The 15,182-nt window shown below is 37.4% G+C and overlaps 1 protein-coding gene across 1 annotated transcript in view; it reads left to right on the forward strand.

The window, feature by feature from the left end:
- Positions 1-6,966, forward strand: part of EMC2 (ER membrane protein complex subunit 2) — a 38,022-nt gene extending 31,056 nt beyond the window's left edge. Inside the window, exon 11 of the mRNA XM_079299767.1 lies at positions 4,655-6,966. Coding sequence (XP_079155893.1) covers positions 4,655-4,741 — 87 coding nt within the window. The 3' untranslated portion in view covers positions 4,742-6,966. The remainder of the gene's footprint in view (positions 1-4,654) is intronic.
- Positions 6,967-15,182: the final 8,216 nt, after the last annotated feature.

The following is a 15,182-nucleotide window of genomic DNA, read 5'->3' on the forward strand; positions in this document are numbered from 1 at the left end:
AGCATTTTATAGTTATGTGCCTATTGCTCTTCTGCTCTTTAAATCTCTCTGCTTTTCATTTAAAAACCATTTACTTGCCCATGATGGTAAGGTGTGTATGAATTAGCTACTTTGTCTGATGTTTCATAAATAATCAGGGTTCTTTTGACTTGAAGTCTGCCTGACATTTCTGTAAGCACAGCTCAGATGGAAAACTCAAGTATTGCAGGATTGAAACCAAACAAAAAAAACCAAATAAAAACCCGAAAAACAGCAACAACAAAAAACCCAACAAAAAAACCCCACAGAAACAAAAAAACCCCTCCTAACACAAATCCAACCAAAACAACCAAACACACAAAAAAAATCAAAGAATAGAATACACCTCGGATTTATAATTGACAGAACAAAACAGGTTTTAAAAGATGTGAAAATTTTTAGTACAAACCAGTATTCCATGCTTTACATCTTAGTAAAATTTAGTGCTTAGATTAGAGTGGATTTGCACGTGTTTTAAGTAAATATTGTGACTGGAGTTCAAAGTACTGGTAGAGACTTGTTAGCACTTCTGGGAAACAGCCCTTTCCAGGCTGCATGAGGGTGGAAATTTAAAAGCAGTGTTGGCTGTGGAATGGCCTAGCAGAACTGGACATAGGCATCTCCTGATTCTAAATATAATGGGTGTTTAATTATGACAGTTTCTAGTTAAGTGATTCACATCCAGATAGGCACACCTGTTTGGGTTTTTTTAAATTATTTTCCTTTTCTCTCCACATGGCTTTCTGTTAAAATCATAATTTCTCTAATAAAACATGCTTTTTGTTGGGAGTGGTATGATGCTGGGAGCATTTTAAGTGCAGGGGTTATTTTAGGGTTGGGGGGAACAGTGTGGCTTTATTGTGGGTTTGTTTTTTCTTCTAGTTTGAAATTTTTATTTTTGGTTGATGGTTACCAGAACAGGCTTATTAACACAACTAACATACATATGCACACACACACACACACACATATATATGTATGTATATATAGCCTACTTTAGTTCCTCTTTTCAGCTGTTGGGGATATAAAGGGAAGAACACTTTGTGATTACAATCTTAGGGGAAATTCAGCTCTTGAGAAAATGAAAATGCTCAAGCCAGGATCTGGCAAGTAAATGGGGTGAATACCCCCATTCTTCTTCCCAGAAAAACCACAAGAAGCTCTAGTGAGCACAGCTGGGCAGGACATCCCCAGCCCAACCCTCCTGACCTTGTTACAGGGCTGCAGAAGCTTTTGGCTACTCCAGTGTCTGTGTCAGAGACTCAGAACATGCAGCAGCGACAGCCAGTGGTGTTAGGTGATGCAGTAGGTGGCAGCTCCCCCTGTGAGTCGGTGTTGATTTGCTGCTCTCTTGGTGAGCTGAGCAGTTGGAAATTGTCACCATTTGGACCTGAAGATGAAACCTTGGTCACTTGTGCCAGGGGAAGCCCGTACAGTGTTCCTGCCTTAGTGGGACAGTATGTCTAGACAGGTTTTAGGCTGGATATTTATTTGATCTTTGCAAATCCTGCCCACTTTCCATGCATTATCTGCCTGTAAAGTAAAGTAAGAGCCTTAAAAGCTTGTTGGGTTTGACATTTACTTGTTTTATTGGTTGGACATTCTCATACTGCTAAATGAAATTTTTGGGTGGTCATGTTCTAGAGACCAAGATACATTTAGAGTCCTGTTTTGGATATCTATACAAATTATATGAATTTTTGACTACAAATTCCAAGTTATTAGTGCAAAAAGTTACTTTTGAGCAATTGTCTTGCAGTGAGATCTTTCCAGTTTGGATTTGCACTTGAATTGCCAGCAGTTTGCTCAGTAATTTTGGAAAAGTGACTTTGTTTTTTTCAAATAGCTGGCTATGGTTGCTTTTTAATTATTTCATTATTTTAAAATTTATTTTATATACATTTTCTTGAAATATTTTTACTGGTCCCTTCTTTCAGTTTATTCTGTCATTCAAGCAGTGTGCTTTGGTTCTTAATTTTTGCTTTTCGTGTGCATTCCTCTCTGCAATCAGAGGAACTTCTTCATTTATTGTTATTTAAAGAAAGCAGTGTTTGAGTATGTTGGTTAGCTTGTGCAGCACTGTCTTTACAGGAAAACTTACGATAAAGAATAATTTAAAAATTTCTGAAATGCACAGATATTTTACACTCCAGCTGGTTAATATACTTATTTTGATGTTAATTATGTAACCGTCTGTGCTGATTAGTACTTCTCATCTGTGTCTAATCTAGGAGAAATGTAAACTTTTTCAGGAGGACAGAAAGGTTTTATAGCTAGGGCTGCTGTACAGGGCTGGAATTTGTGGCTGCTAACACATCCTCTGGAAAAAAAAAAAGTCATTATGCTCCAGGCTTCTTAAATTTAATAGACGGGTAGAAAAACACCCAAATAAAATTTAATTTTAATCTTTTATTTCAGAAGTTAGTGAAGTACTCTTTATTCAAATAATTACTCTTTAAGTTTGTTATTATTATTGTAAGCTTACTTTTGCCTTATGGCTGGGAAACTGGATCATTCCATATGTGCAGATCCTGAGAAGCACTTCTGTCTGTTCTAACTAGGGGCATGAGTCACAGTTACTTCAACACCAAAACAAAATAAGGCTACCTGGTACTCTTCAATTAGGTAATTGGTTTAGCATGTTCTCTGGTAGAAGCATTTCAGCAGAGGCAAGCAAGTTTGATTAATGCTCACAAAAATCTTTAATGTGATCCTACTCATAGTAATTTTCCAGATACATGCTTCTTGGGTACATTGCTAAACTCTTCTGTGTTAGCAATCTACATGTTATTTATGGCTGGAGAGAGGTGATTTTGTTACTAACCATTTGGGAAACAGAAAATTAAATCATGATTTAAGAAATGGATTCCAGCTCAATCAGTCAAATTGCTGTGTAATGGCTGAATAGACAAAATAATTGTTCGTCAGGGCAAATTTGAAGTGATTACATTTCCAAGTGTGCTTCTGGTTGTTATGACGCAGAGTTTGGTTTTATTTGTTCAGCTTAAACTACATGTCAGTATCATGAAGGCAACTGCTCTTGAAATTAGCAAGTAGCATTTTTGTAAACTAATGTCATATGTCAGTTTTTCTTCCAATGTCCCTGATGAGAATAAGTGAAATCTTTCTTATTTTGAAGGTTTTCTCTGTGTGCTTTGCCAAGTACACTTTTTGACCACAGTATATTCAGGCTTCTGTGCTATTTATTAAAGTTTCTGAATGCTTTGAGTTTGAAACAGTTTTTCACTTGAAAGTTTTGACTTGTGCTTTTTAAACTTGCTTGTTTTTGTGAAAGAATTTGGAATTTCCAAGAGTCTGTTTAATATGAACAAGGAGAAGATACTTTATTCAATCAGATATAAGCAAAAGTTGCTGCTTTCACCTTGGAGTGTGTTAAGAAATCTTGGATTTTCTTCTGACATTGACTATTGCGTGTCACTATGGAAACTGCACAACCTGAAGAATGTGTTTATATATACTACTAGAATCAAAACCTGGAACACCAGTTAATCACCTGGAAATATAAAACATGAAAATACAGTGTTTTCAGTGCCTCTCTAAAGTGTTGTAAACAACTAATAAAGTTGTTGTCATCGTAGCAAAATTTCTTCTGATTTGAAATAGCTTATCATTTACTGTGCCAAAATTATTTTTTAAAAAACTCATTGCTGATTGGGAATAGTAATGCTAGATTGTAGCCTGGGGGTCAAAAACAGGTTAACAGGTCCTGCAGCTTGTTGCTGGTGTGATATTACCTGAGTTTGATGACTTAATCTTTCTTAACAGGTCATGAGGAGTTTGCTAAATTAAGTTAATTACAAGAGAGAAAGGACACATTATAAATCAAGGACTAACGATGCGAGACACCAGTGGTATTTGAAATAAAAAACTTCAAATTGAAAATTTATTGAGTGTTTAGATGTTAACATTTAAGTAGAGAATAGGCTGTTTTACTAGAAGCAAGTTTTAGTTATTCTTTCTGTAATTTCTTTGCCACCCCTCCCAACCTGAAATGCAAAACTTTTTAGTGCAGGTATATTAAAAATTGTTTGGAGTTTCATTAAAGACCAATCTGGTCAATGAATCCCCTCTGTTAGATATGACTGATGAGTGATGGAAATTGTCAGTATCATTAGAAAAATATTTTGAGGTGACCACCACCATGGGGTGGTCAACATTTCCTATCCTTCTACCCCTTCCTTTCTAAAGCCATTAATAGTATTATGTATTATTAAGCTGTATATTTCTTTCTTATCAAGACAGACTTTATTTAAAATGTTCTCTGAAACTGCTGTTTTAATAGTGGGCTACAATCAAGTACAACGTCATCTCTCATGGTTACTTCAAACCATAAAATATAATTACATTATGTCTGAATTATTTTATGATAAATTTTGATAAATAGAATTTTTTTCTGTCTTGCTTTAACAGAAAGTATTTTTTCTCTGCTTCATAGAAGAAGGTGATATAGCTTGTATTCTAGTAAAAATGCTGAGATTTAGTTTTCTGCTTTTAAGTTTGTAGTAAATAGGGTTAATTATTATTGGTATTTGGTGTGTAGAACTGTTATTTCCACAGGATTTAGACATAGAATTTCAGATATATGGCAAATAACAATTCTTTCTTTCCTGTTTAGTTTGCAGGTCGCAGTAAGAAAGAAACTAAATACTCTTTGAAGGCTGTGGAAGACATGTTGGAGACCCTGCAAATCACTCAGTCTTAGCTTGGCACAGAGATCTAATATGAAATTTTCCAGTAACACACTCAACCTGTAATGACCTGTGGGTTATGTTACTCTAGTGCTGTTAAAAGTTAATTTTGTATTGATTACGTGCTATATAAAATAACATTTTATGAAAAGTAAAATGCCTATTTATTGCTGCTATAAGAAATGTGATTAATACCCACTGAAATTAATAACTTATCCACATAAACAACATAAAAAAAATTACATGCTGCACATCAGTCTCCTCAGATTTTTGTATGTACAGTATGCTTCTAAGCCATAATTTGTAGAAATAAACTTGTTAAATGATTAAAAAAATACAGTGACTTATTGAACTTGCAAATGGAAATCACAAATGTATACATGTAGATTAATACCATATGCTAAATATTTTTATTTGCATATTTAAGAGTGTAAAAGCATGCTGCAGAGGAAAAGACATCAAGGAATAATGATGAGTACACTTTATTAGAGACGAAAGTTTCTTAAGGGTGTTCCTAATGAGCTGGTATCTAGTACTGTAGAAATGGAGAAAACTTTCTCGTGGACTTAGCTTCAGAGGTGCTGTTATACTGGCTGAAGGCCAAAGACATTCTTCTCTGTGGCTTTGTGGCCAAATGCTTCCATGTCCACGTAATTCTCCAGTCAGTGTATGCATATTCCCTTTGTTTTTTCTTCCTTCTCTGTGTCCCTTCTTGTACATATGTTCCACGAGATGAATTTAGCTGAGGCTCTGTGCTGAGTGTTCTGTGTCCCTGGTTTGGGCACCCCTTTGCTGTGCTACTTTAGTTTCTCCACATGGAGTAAGGGCTGCTGCACTGTGAGGGTGGCAGGAGAGCTTGCTCAGCTGCCTTGCATTTACTGGGGATGGTGTTTGTTACACCATCAGCATGAAGCATCTGTAAAACTGTGTTCTGTTGGTCTTTAGGCACTTGCTTATTTTCTCAGATAATGAGTCAAACACCCTAATTCAAACATTTTGCACTTCTGATCATTCTGGATGTTGTTCAGATGTGTACTGTGGCAATTCAGTGTCACAGCTATCATTTCATTTACTGCAGCTTCAGTGAGATTGCGTAACAGCAGCAATGTACCCTTGGCAAATTCTAATGCCAGTATTGCAGTGTTGTTTCATGGCTGTTATAACCCTCCAAGATGATTAGACTTTCAGATTTTATACTGCCCAATCTATATAGATGGATAGGTTAAAGGCTGTGTATTAAAATGTCTTTGTTATGATCATAGACTTGATGTAATAAAGCAAAGCTGAGTTCCTTCTTAATAACAAACCAGCAATAAAAACTTCCTTCAAAGCTTGAAAATTCCTATAACTGAGCTGGTTTTAGCATGAGTCTAGGCCTTCAAGAAACATGTAGGATCTGACAATTATCCGTGAATTAGGTTGGAGTGTGACAGAATGGATGCCATGCCATGAGAATTAATTGTATGTGGAATCATAAAATAGATTAATTCATTGCTATTGAAATACAAAACTGTACATACTGAACAGTGTTATACTAAATATTCTAACAATTCTAACTTGGGGAGATAGTGCACAACCTTTTATAACAATAATTTACAAACTAGCCTCAGAACAGTGTGTGTGGCTAGATTATATATGCTTTGGATGGAAAACATATCATAGTTGAAACATATCATAGTTTGTCCTGTGTATTTCTGTTGTAGTCTTTGATTGTATGAGTGTGCCATCTAGAGTTTTAAGCCCTCATTAGTATTTTTTCTGTTGTGCCTACATCTCATAAAACTTGGTTGCATTTTAAAATAAAAAATGGTAGGAAGTTGTACTGAAGGTTAAAATTAATTAGTGCATAACATTTTACCTCTAAGGTATTAAAAACCAGCAATGCAGTATTTTTGTGTAGCAGGCATCTCCTGCTGAAATGTGTTTTTGTTCAGAGGCAGCTTTTAATATAGCAATGTCAGACTTGGGTGTTTAGTATATCATTTTCTCTGTAAGAATATTTGTCCTGTTTCTTGTTTTCAGTTATTTGATGACAATTTTCATGTTATTTGTCTGTTTAGCACCTTCTCATTTTCATTACTGCTTAACATCTCTTTGAAATTACTCTTTAGCACTCTGATTTCTGCTTGTATTTTGGCAAAAATTCCACATAGTAGAGCTTACAAGTTAACCTTGCAAATATTTCTGACAAGTTTCTGTTTAGTTCAAAGGTTAAATAAATTACTCCTATGAAAATGCATGGGCAGTCTCCATTGAATTGCAGCAATGGAAATTCAGAGTGTTTTCCATATTCAAATTTAAAAGTACAATTTTAAAATGCTCTGCAGGAGAAGTAACTGCATTAAATGCCCTGCACTCTCAGCAAGAAAGGGCTTGCTGAGGAGAGAAGCTATCATATAATATGATCTTTGTAAAAGTAATTTTCCAGTTCTAGTAAATGATTTCGTAATGTTACGGATGCTGTGTTGCATTAAAGAATAGGTTTTCAGAGAATGGGTTACTTAATTAACAAATGAACTTCATTATGTTCTGTATTGTGCTCTGACAGTGACAAATGCTACACAAAAATATGATCAAGCATGAAGTCTCCTCTTTCCAGAATAAAAGGCCATATTTTCATATTGTTTCAGTTGACAGCAAAAGCTTGGACCTTTGCAATGCCAGGCTGTGTAGCAATGACTGTGTCTTTATTTTCTTAACCATACTTTGGTAATAGGCTTGACAGGGAGAGCTCAGTGTTACCTGAAGAGGTAAAAGTCACTGAAGAGCCACCAAAATCTCCAGTTCTGCCTTCGTGATCTAAGTTATGTTATCCAAATGTTACACAATTCATATTATGTAGCTGCAAAAAGCACATCTTGTTTAGAATATATCCCTAAATCTCTTCACTTCAGTGCCCAGAATATCTTGCAGTTGCTATTGGAAACTCTGTTTTAGTCAACGGAGGACTTCCTCTTGGCAGTGCTGTATTTGTAATGGCATCCATGTTTGCTAGTCACTGCATTTACAGTGGAACTTGTATTTCAGCCAGCTTGAGAAGGGAGGGGAAAAGGAAAGCAAATTAAACTTGACTTACTGGCATGAATTTGTTAGCTTCTTGTTACTTGCACTCTCATCTTCCAAGAACACCAACTGTAGCTGCAGTCAGGTTTGCAATAATAATTCTTGTAATTTAAGATATTCAGCTCTGAACTCAAAACTCCATTATAATCTAAACCATAGAGATTCCAGTGAAACAGTGCTGTGTGATGTGCACATACCCCCATACACAGGGAAGGACACCCACCCTCCTTCAAGTTGGTGTCAGAGTAGAGGAGCATTAGTACAGTTTTTGACTGTGGTTTTGTCTACAAAATTAATGCAGGTTAGTATTTCTCAAAATGCTGCTTAATACTTGTTTAGTGTATGAATATAATGTTAGGATTATTGCTTAACTACAGCAAGTACTGTACTACTACTGTCTACAGTAGTACAGCAGACTACTTGAGTCTACCAAGAGACTAGCTACCAGGAATAAATGGGTCATTAATCTGCCTTTTAGAAATAAACTGGAAAAAAAACCCCAAACAACAAAACCCAACCCTTTCCCCCAACAAAACATACACAAAAACACCCCCAAACCCCCACCAAAACAACAACAAAAACCCAACCAACCAACCAAAGAAACCCCAACAAACCCACGCACACAAAATCTGGGAAAAAAACCACAAAGAAAAAAACAAAATCAACATCACCTGACAAAGTTGTTTTTTAGGTGCTGGATGTGAAATGAAAAACCTTTATCAGTGCACTTTGTAGGTGAATTTATTTTGCCCTGTGATGAGGAAGGCCCCTGTACAAAGCAGTGCAATCCCTTCAGTTCTTGTCAGGAAGGGAAAAGGCTGGAGAAGCACAAGGTCCTCTCAGCCCAATGCCACAGTAGGGTTTCCACTGGCACGGTACAGAGACCATGCTGTTGATCTGCACTCAGGATCCCAGAGCTGAGCAGCATGGTGAGAAGGACAAACGAGGCTGCTGGCACTGCCCTGAGCCTGCAGGGTTGGTGCTCAGGGCTGTGTGCTCAGAGCCCAGCACAGCGCCTGAGCTCTGCCCAGTGCCACGGGGCTGAGCTCTGGCAACAGCCTCCCCACAGGGTCTTGCTCCTGCTAAGGACTGTCCTGTCCTCTGCTTCACTTTTCTCCCCTTGGCATCTCCACAGCTGGAGAATCTTGCAGATGTGTTTTTGCTTTGGGACTGGTGTAGAGGTGAGGGTACAGACAGATCAGTTTGCTGGAGTGATCTGGGCTCTGTGGAGGTTTTACACGATTGGCTTCAGAGCACTGAGTGACCAGTGCACGCCTAAAGGTCAGGGTGTAAGCCTTTGCCTTGGACTGAGTCTGCTCAAATCCTTTGTGGGTTCTTGACAAAGGGTGTCTGAAGTTGGGTGTGATCCATGCTGAATGACCTGGATGTGGAAAGATCTGTTAGGGTGACTGGACTGCAGCTTGGGTCTCACAGTCACTGGGCTATTTTGTGCATGTGTGTGAAACAGCATGGAGTGAATCACTTCAGGAAAACAGTTCCAGATGGGAGGCTCTATCCATGACAAAGGGATGGCTGCAGGGAGGACAAGCCACCTTTTCAGCTTGAGTGAGTCAGCAGAGGTCCACTAGCTCTCTGCCCTGTAGAAAGTGACAAAATCTGCTGCTTTTGCATTACCAAAATAATGATAGGTGTTGGGTTGTGTTTAAAATTTAAAAAAAAAAAAAAAAAAAAAATGTTGTGCAAAAATGTTTCATCATCCTTTTAACTGCTTTCAATATGAACTTGATGTTCTGGTTCCTCATGACATTTGGGTGTTATGTAAGCATCTGCCTCAGGGCAGAAAGGCACATTTACAGTGGCTGTTCACATGGGAAGTTTCTGGTGGCTTCCATCATGGCAGGCTACAACCTGCTTGCACTGCTTGTCGCATAGATGGGGCTTGCTTAGATAACATTCATCTTGGGATCCAGGCTAATTTTCCCCAGAGATGGAAGAATCTTTTCCCAAATTTACACATTTTTTCTGCAGCAAGCTCTTAGGTTTTGGACATGATGTTTGGAAGTGAAACTTTAAACCAGGCAGATGTAATCCTCCCAGGAAGAGACTGCAAAAATCAACAGTGGAGCTGTTTCAAAAAAGTGAGCAGCAAGTAAAATTAACCATTGCTTCTTTTTGCTTAGGTAATTGAGCTTGACACCATGGTGTGTCTGACAAGTTGGTTTGTGTTTTTTATTCCATTAAGTACAGATATGACACTCACAGCTGTCACTGCCCATCTGAGAATGTTTGTTTCAGTTTAGACATTGAAAACCATGTAAATGTGGAGAGATCACGAGGTGGGCAGCAGTATAAGAAAACTACCCAGTAGAACTGTATTTCTTTCCTGGACAGCTCTTGCAGTTTATTCTGTTTTAAGTTAGAATCAAGAATGAAAACCATAAAAAATTATTAATAGATCTGTTAAAAGTCCATAGCTGCTGTCTGTTCAATTCTGAAATCAGTGCTGTTATTCCTTTTTTTAGCAGGCTTTATTGTAAGCTGTTTGAAAGATTCCAAGAGAGGATGAAAACTCTGAGAAACCTATAAATACCCTGGTATTTATGAAATTGTGATAATTTATATATAAAATGAACACAGAATTTGTTTTAAATATATCAATACTATTTAGTGCCTTGTAACAATATTGTAATTGTAGTCATGCCAAGATTTTTGATCAAAACTTCCCAGAAATGTGATGTGTGTATGGAGCCAAAAGCCCTAATAAGCTTTTAAGTAAAATTTGATTTAGTTAAGTGTAGGCACCACCCAGACTTAGAAATGAGACTTTGCTAATACAGATAATTTGTTCCTCTTGGGAAGCTCCCATATTCAGGTAAATCTGAGCCTGATATCCATATGAAAGAAACAGCTACTTCTATTAGAAGCATTTCAAAGAACATCAGGCCTTTTCCACATACAAACCGTCTTCTCAGTAGAGGTGTAGATCTTGTCATTTGAGAGCATCTCTGAGAGCAAATCAATACATGATACCATCATTGGAATTGGATGGAGAAGCCTAGCAAGAGACTTACATCTGATTTTCTTTAGACCTTTTTTTCTTTTTTTTTTTTTTTTTTAATGTGAAGTTTGCTGAAGAAAAAGGAAGTTTGGTGTTTCAGCTAACTACATAACAGTGAGTTTTGGGGGCATGAGCCTGGCAGGCTGGTGGGTGGCTGGGGCAGTGCAAGGAGCAGTGTCTTACACAGGTTATGGGTTGATAACACCTGGGCCTTCCATGCCAAGGCAGGAGGGCCTGGTACCCTGCTCTAGCATCTGTGTGGAGGATGAGAACAGACTTTCTTGTGTGTTTTCAATGCCCAGTCATCATATTCAATCTTCTGAATGCCTGTATAACATGAAGAGTGCTTTTAAAAAAAAATTCCAGTGATTTCCCAGTTCAGAGGAAATTAGTGATCCAATTTATTCCTTCCAGCTCTAGGCAGCATACATACAAATATTTTGTTCAAAATGAGATCCTGGGCCCTATTCCTGCATTCCTATTTAGACAACAAAATTAGGGATGGAATTCTCCAAGTCATCAACTCCCAGTTGGCCTTGCTGGCACTTTCCTGATTCAGTTTGTTTTTTTTTTTTTTAAATCAGACCACATATTTAAGTGCTTAAGTGCTTAGACATGGATTTTGTTCTTAAATTTAGGCACCATTTTTTAAAAAAATTGTTTTGTGTCCTTTATTTGCCAGAATCCTAAGTGGAAGCAGAACAGATAGTTGTCTGAATCACCCTGGCTCTGTGTTTGTAAGCAGCTGAAGAGTAACTTTTCATAGACAGCTGTCTGCACCTAAAGTAGAGAAAGAAAGCAATGAAAGTATTTGCTGACTAATGCAATAAGATCAACATTTTAAACAAAATTAATGAAAAAAAGGCTACATATAGGGGAAATTGTAGGAATTAGTGAGATTAGAGGTCAGCTTGAAATATGGAAGGTGTAAGAAAATCTGTGCACTGCTGGGTTCTGAAGAAGCCCTACTGTCCATCTTCATGTCTCCATGTCCATTCCCACAGTCTCACGCCTGTTGCCTCCCACCAGTTACATCTTTTGTGGAGGTTTGTCCTGGTTTGAAGGACAGGTGTCTGCCAATAAAGGCAGGAGCTTCTCTTTGAGAATGTAACCCCTTCCTCCAAATTGTTATAATTTTGAAGTGGCTCTCAGGCAAAGATATGGGAATTAGGACTAACAGTTCCTTACCAGGAAAATTAAAATAGAAATACAGTATTACAAAGAACAATCCCAACACACTGACAGAGTCAAAATACAACCTGACACCCTGTCAGTCAGTCAGGGTGTTGGTAGCAGTCCCATTAAATGATGGCTACAGTCCCCCTGCAGTGGCAGATGTGGTTCAGCTGGAGCAATGCTCCTGTAGAAGGTGCAGTTTTCCTCTGAAGGTCCAGGGATGATGTGGAAAAGGTCCAGTTTTCCTCTGGAATCCAGTGGAAAGAAGGTATCTTGGTGTCCCAAATCTCAGTTTTTATCTAGACAGGAAAGGCTTGGCTCCTCCCCTGGCTGGAGCATCTCCCAGTGGGATGATGTCATTTTATCAGTCACACAGTGGGACTCAATGGGCCAGCAGCAGATGATATCTTCCTGGAGGGAGGATGGGTTGTGGAAAAGATAAAGATGATTGCCCCAGCTGGTTTTAAAGATGGCCCATTAGCAGATAGTATGTGCCACGGAGATAAGGGTCACCCAGCTCTAACAGATGGTGATAGAATACACATTTCTGGCCACATCAACCCAACAATGTTCTTGGGGGCAGGTTCCTGTCTGTGTGCTGTGGCAAATTGTGGCACATATGAGGATGGAGAGATGGTGTCTGGGTGGTTGTTTGTCTGTGGTTTTGTCCTGTTTCCCTTTCAGTGGTGGGTGAGACCTGAGAGTATGTTTTTTTGCAATGAACAAGAAATACCAGAAGACTGCCATAAATGACCTCTGGTCATTTCAGGTATATGAGCCAGAGAAATCAAAAGTGTCAGAAGGATGTCTGTCAGCTGTTGCAACCCGAGTGATCAGAAATCTGTGAGACCAGCATTTCAGTGCCACCGTGTGAGAAGGAGGGAGGTGAGCACAAAACACCCTGAATGAGGAAGACTAAATAGATGGGAAGTTATACTACTAAGGACTGGCTAGCATGCAAGAATTTCATTTTACAATAAATTTGAGGTTTGACTGCTGCTTTTGTTCCATAACAGAAAAAGGAAAAAGCCAGCAGAAACCTTTTCACCGCTGAAAAAGCAGTACCCACAATGTTTGCTCCACACTGGATTACCAGTAACCTAGTGACTGAGTCATTTCCCTGTGTGGTAGGAGGTGAAGGTTTGTGTTGTCTACCTGATTACAAGAGACTTTGAACTTGTGTTTCTTGTATTCCCAGCAAGTGACCCATCCATCATGTATGGAGTCAAGTCTCTGGCCCAGAAATGGTTGGAAAATAAGGAGAATTGAGTATGAGACAGCTTCTCTTGGCAGCTTGAAAAGGTAAACTTTGCCTTCTTTTCATGGTGAACTTCATGTATCAGCAAACTACTGAAGTGTTAACTGAGCTTGAATAAAGCAAATTATCTTTCAGACGTACAGATGCATCTTCAAATCTTTAAGATGAATTTAGCACCTTGCTTGGCTCAGACATCAAGTGATGTAACTGGTGTTGGCAAAGAAAGGTGTATGCCACTGCAAAGGCAGATTTTAAAACAAAACTTAATTTTTCTTACCTACTTAAGTACGGTGGGTTTTCACTTTTTATATGATTTTAGCAGGGTTAAGTAGATAAATTTCCTTATTATGCTGATCTTTCTATAAAAGATACCTGTAAATGCTCTTCTTCATTACGTGAGCAAAGTCTTATCTCTCAAGTCATTCAGTCTGTGGGGTTATTTCTTTTTCCACTCCCTAGGTAGTTTAAAATATCTCTGAAGAAATCTATATGCAGAAAATAAGTAACTACACTGGAAATTATATTTGATTAGTTATTTTTCCCTCATGCAGTGAGAGTTACTTAATCTTTTTTAATGACAAAAATCTTGTGGGCAATGGTATAGTTCTGTAACCAGCATGAAGCAACCTCCCACTTCCTGAGTTTTGTTACTGACTTGGCTCTGCAACATGGTTCAATTCAGTAATTTAGGGTTTTTCTTCTTCAGCTCTGTCAAATGTAAAATACAATCAGAAATCTTTTGCTCCTCCAAAAAATTACTTTTCATAGGTGTTGCTATGAAATTAATACAGTGCTTATCAGTTTTATCCTGATTAACTTCATAAATATTGTATTACTAGTTGGCTGACCAATAAGCTAAATCTGTCTGGGGAAAGAAGTAATTTCTCACAGGTAACACAAAATTTATGTCATGTGGGTCATTCCAGTCAGTGCTTCGTGTGACAGGAGAGTGTAGGGTAAATTTGGCAGAATTCATGTACATTTTATATGGGCTCCAGATGTTTTAAGCATTCTATGCATTCATTTTTAAAAATTACTTTTAATAGTTGAGGTGGTTATTAGTTTTTCTGCTCAAACTAAACTTCAATATGATTATTTGAGAGATATAAATTAGCATGTCTTGCTAACCTAAATCTTTTTTTATTTATTCATGGTTTCTTTTCTATAGTTGTCAAGAGCTTTTGATCCTGTAGTCTTCTTTGACTATATGAAAGATAATCTGCCATTTAAATTAACAAGAGAAACATATTTGAAATATATTGTATGCAGAATTTTTTATGACCATGAGCAAAATTATAGGTCACACAGTAAAGGGGTGTGGAATAAAGTATATGGAAAGGTCTTGAATAAACAATGAGAAGTGGTTCTGAATGTTAGTGGGGTCACAGCTAATCCTGAAATTAATTATTCTGTATACTGAGAGTTTGATCAGATCTGATTTAACTCAGCAGGAGTTTTTATTTTTATCTGAATGTGAACTTGATGTGCGTTTTAGGTCAAATATTAAATTCCATTCAAATACTAATTTATATTTTATAAATAATTTTAGACCATTTTCACTAAAATCAAAGGTTTCTTTATATTGAAGGTACTACATTGCCAAATACTTTGTAATAAATGGGACACATGACAATTCAAGTGTCTAAAGTACATGATAAAATAAGGAACTCATCAAAAATTTTCTCTTATTTTTAAACTATTTTTTCATCACAAGACTGAAAAGTAAGTATTTTTATTGTCATTAGGCAGCTCTGGTATAATTTATGTTAAGAGGTTTTGGCCTGTTTATGTGTGCTGAAATTTGCCAAAATTGGTAATGTGATATTCCATCTTTAGCAAGCCTATAGGGCAATAAATAATGACACATGACTGTATGTGAGTGTTGTTAGTTAATTTTTTTGTGGTGTTCATGAAATGTAACAATCTTCCAACCCAAATT

This window comes from Erithacus rubecula (genome assembly GCF_903797595.1).
Source record: "Erithacus rubecula genome assembly, chromosome: 3".
In the NCBI taxonomy this organism is placed as follows: Eukaryota; Metazoa; Chordata; class Aves; order Passeriformes; family Muscicapidae; genus Erithacus; species Erithacus rubecula.